Source organism: Austrofundulus limnaeus, unplaced genomic scaffold (genome assembly GCF_001266775.1).
Source record: "Austrofundulus limnaeus strain Quisiro unplaced genomic scaffold, Austrofundulus_limnaeus-1.0 Scaffold8, whole genome shotgun sequence".
Taxonomy (NCBI): Eukaryota; Metazoa; Chordata; class Actinopteri; order Cyprinodontiformes; family Rivulidae; genus Austrofundulus; species Austrofundulus limnaeus.
Genome location: NW_013952410.1, coordinates 1392436 through 1394847, shown reverse-complemented (window position 1 = coordinate 1394847; position 2412 = coordinate 1392436). Strand labels below are relative to the sequence as shown.

The following is a 2412-nucleotide window of genomic DNA, read 5'->3' as shown; positions in this document are numbered from 1 at the left end:
ATAAAAAGCAGTGAGAAAAGACAGTTTGTCCTCTGTATGGCTAAATCTAAATTTTCTTTATCATAGAAAGTAGCATTAGAAACAATGTAGAATAAAATATAAAAATCTCCTTAATAGGGTTGGGCATAATCGTATCGTGCGCAATTAATCGTCAGAAAAACATTAATCGATTATTTTTTGGCACTTGATGATTAATACGATTAATGCTACCAGACAGAGTCCGCTCGGTGCTCCTCTCCGCTTCAAATATGATGAACATTAAAAAAAAGTTCTGTAATTTACTTATATATCAACATAATTTAGAATTTGATGTACCGCCTGAAGTCTGTAATTTTTACACAATTTGGAAAAGATTTTTACGAAGAGCAAATCTTTCCCACTAAATTTGTCATGTGACTAGGACATAAGGGTGTCCAGGGACTCCAGGGCATTAATCGTCAAATTAATCGTTATCGGCTAAATACCACAATTAATCGTGATTAATTTTTTTGCCAATATTGCCCAACCCTACTCCTTAATTGTGCAAACAGGTAAAGACTCAGCAGTGATTGTGAAACACATTTCTGACTGGTAAAACAATTTGTTCATAATATAATTTACGTTAACCATGTCAGTACTGTCCTGAATTTTAAACACATTTTAAACCAATCGTTAGTCTCATAACAGACAAAAGAAACATTAAACTATGAACCAGGGGAGGCTGTGGAGCAATGATGGGGCAGCACACATGTTGTGGTGTCCTTGAGAAATCACCTAACCCCCTGCTCCACGAGTGCTTAAATAGCTGCTCCACTTAGGTGTTTCTCAAATGTAACAGGTCAAATGCTGAGAACAAATCTCATCATCGTACGGGAACATGCATTAATGACAAATATTTACTTAGCTGTTGCTGTTTTATGTTGCAATCCTAACTCAGTCGTACTTACATTTTATCTACGGATCCAGAAATCTCAGCCCAGAAGTCATTCACAATGGCATCAAGCTTGTGTAGAGCAAACTCCTACAAGTAAAACAAAGATGTTGCTTAAGCATTCACACACACACCAAAAGTGACTTTTGGGTAATTTCACACAACAACTTTATTGTGACTCTTGTAATGGTATACTAGGTGCCATAACTTTGTCACAGTTGTGTCTTGTTAACAACTGTATTTACCTTGAGTTGTGGCTCCTCTTCATCAAGGAGTGAAATTATACCAGCTAGACATAAATACAAAACAAATACATATATTACAGTGGCATGTTTAACCCATGTAGCAAATCAAAACATCCCAGGTCTGTTTAACATAATACACACGTCTTTAAACCCGAAGTGGTTTCTCTGCTCCAACACACTTGMTTTAAACGAATGGGTGATTACAAAGCTTCTACAGAACTTGAAGAGGTAATTGAGTCACTGAAGTGTGTTGGAGCAGGGAAACAAGTAGAACATGCAGGATACCGGCCCTCGAAGACCAGGATTGCCTGCTTTAGACTAACCTTGTTGTTTACAGAACCCGCGCACCTGTAATCTGTTTAATTACATACATGCTTAACAAAAAATACAGTAGTCGCCATAGTTAAGTAGTCTTACAAAGTAAAAATCAATCTTCGTTTTCATTAAGACCAATAAGCCGTCATGGTTTGGAACACCCTCTGACACACGACTGAATATGTGTTCATATCTACATCTTGTTTTTGTTTTCAATAACATATCAAGCTACAATTACATATTAAATTAATTAGATATATCATTTAGGTAAAACACAACTTGTAAATCTAGACAGGTTCAGTGTTTTATTTACTGTCAGTAGTAGTAAACGACTGACAGCTACTGCTACCTCTGTGACTCAGCTAAATCAATGGCAACTGAGCTAGCTGAAGTTACGGCTACAAACCTAAAACAATACATGCCTACGGAGACTTACCGGCAGATGTTATCATGGTTGTTGTTTCTTTTAAAATACTTCTTCAGTTCTACTTGTTTTATGGTGGTCTTTAGAGCGTTTCTGAATCAAAATATATGGGTTATAGTATTAGAAAATGTCCAGCAGTGGCGCCGAACGCTAAGTTTTTTGTTCATTAACTGCAGGTCCCTTGGAAAAGGACCTTAAGGTTGGCTGTCCTGCTTTGCGCCTAACTAAAAATTCACGAAAAAAACAACGAGGTTTACTTTGCAATAAAAAAGATAGATTTACTATACTATTAATTAATTATTTATATTAATAAATGTTGTAAATGTAATTAGAATTAATTCTTTCACAATTAAATTAGAACGTGATTTGAAAAACGGCATATGGTGAGCTACCTCAAAGGTTTTCCACATGCCCACAGAAAAGATTAGTCTACTTTGACACTAAAACGCTCTTCTCTGCCAAAGTGCTATTAGCTTAGCAAAGTTTACAATATAATATAATATAATATAATATAATAT

General features: G+C 35.5%; 1 protein-coding gene across 1 annotated transcript in view; it reads right to left on the bottom strand.

Annotated features, from left to right (window-relative positions):
- Nucleotides 1–2078, bottom strand: part of psmd1 (proteasome 26S subunit, non-ATPase 1) — a 36820-nt gene extending 34742 nt beyond the window's left edge. Inside the window, exons 1-3 of the mRNA XM_013999765.1 lie at nt 1907–2078; nt 1156–1199; nt 927–1000 (exon numbers count right to left, since the gene is read on the bottom strand). Coding sequence (XP_013855219.1) covers nt 927–1000; nt 1156–1199; nt 1907–1922 — 134 coding nt within the window. The 5' untranslated portion in view covers nt 1923–2078. The remainder of the gene's footprint in view (nt 1–926; nt 1001–1155; nt 1200–1906) is intronic.
- Nucleotides 2079–2412: the final 334 nt, after the last annotated feature.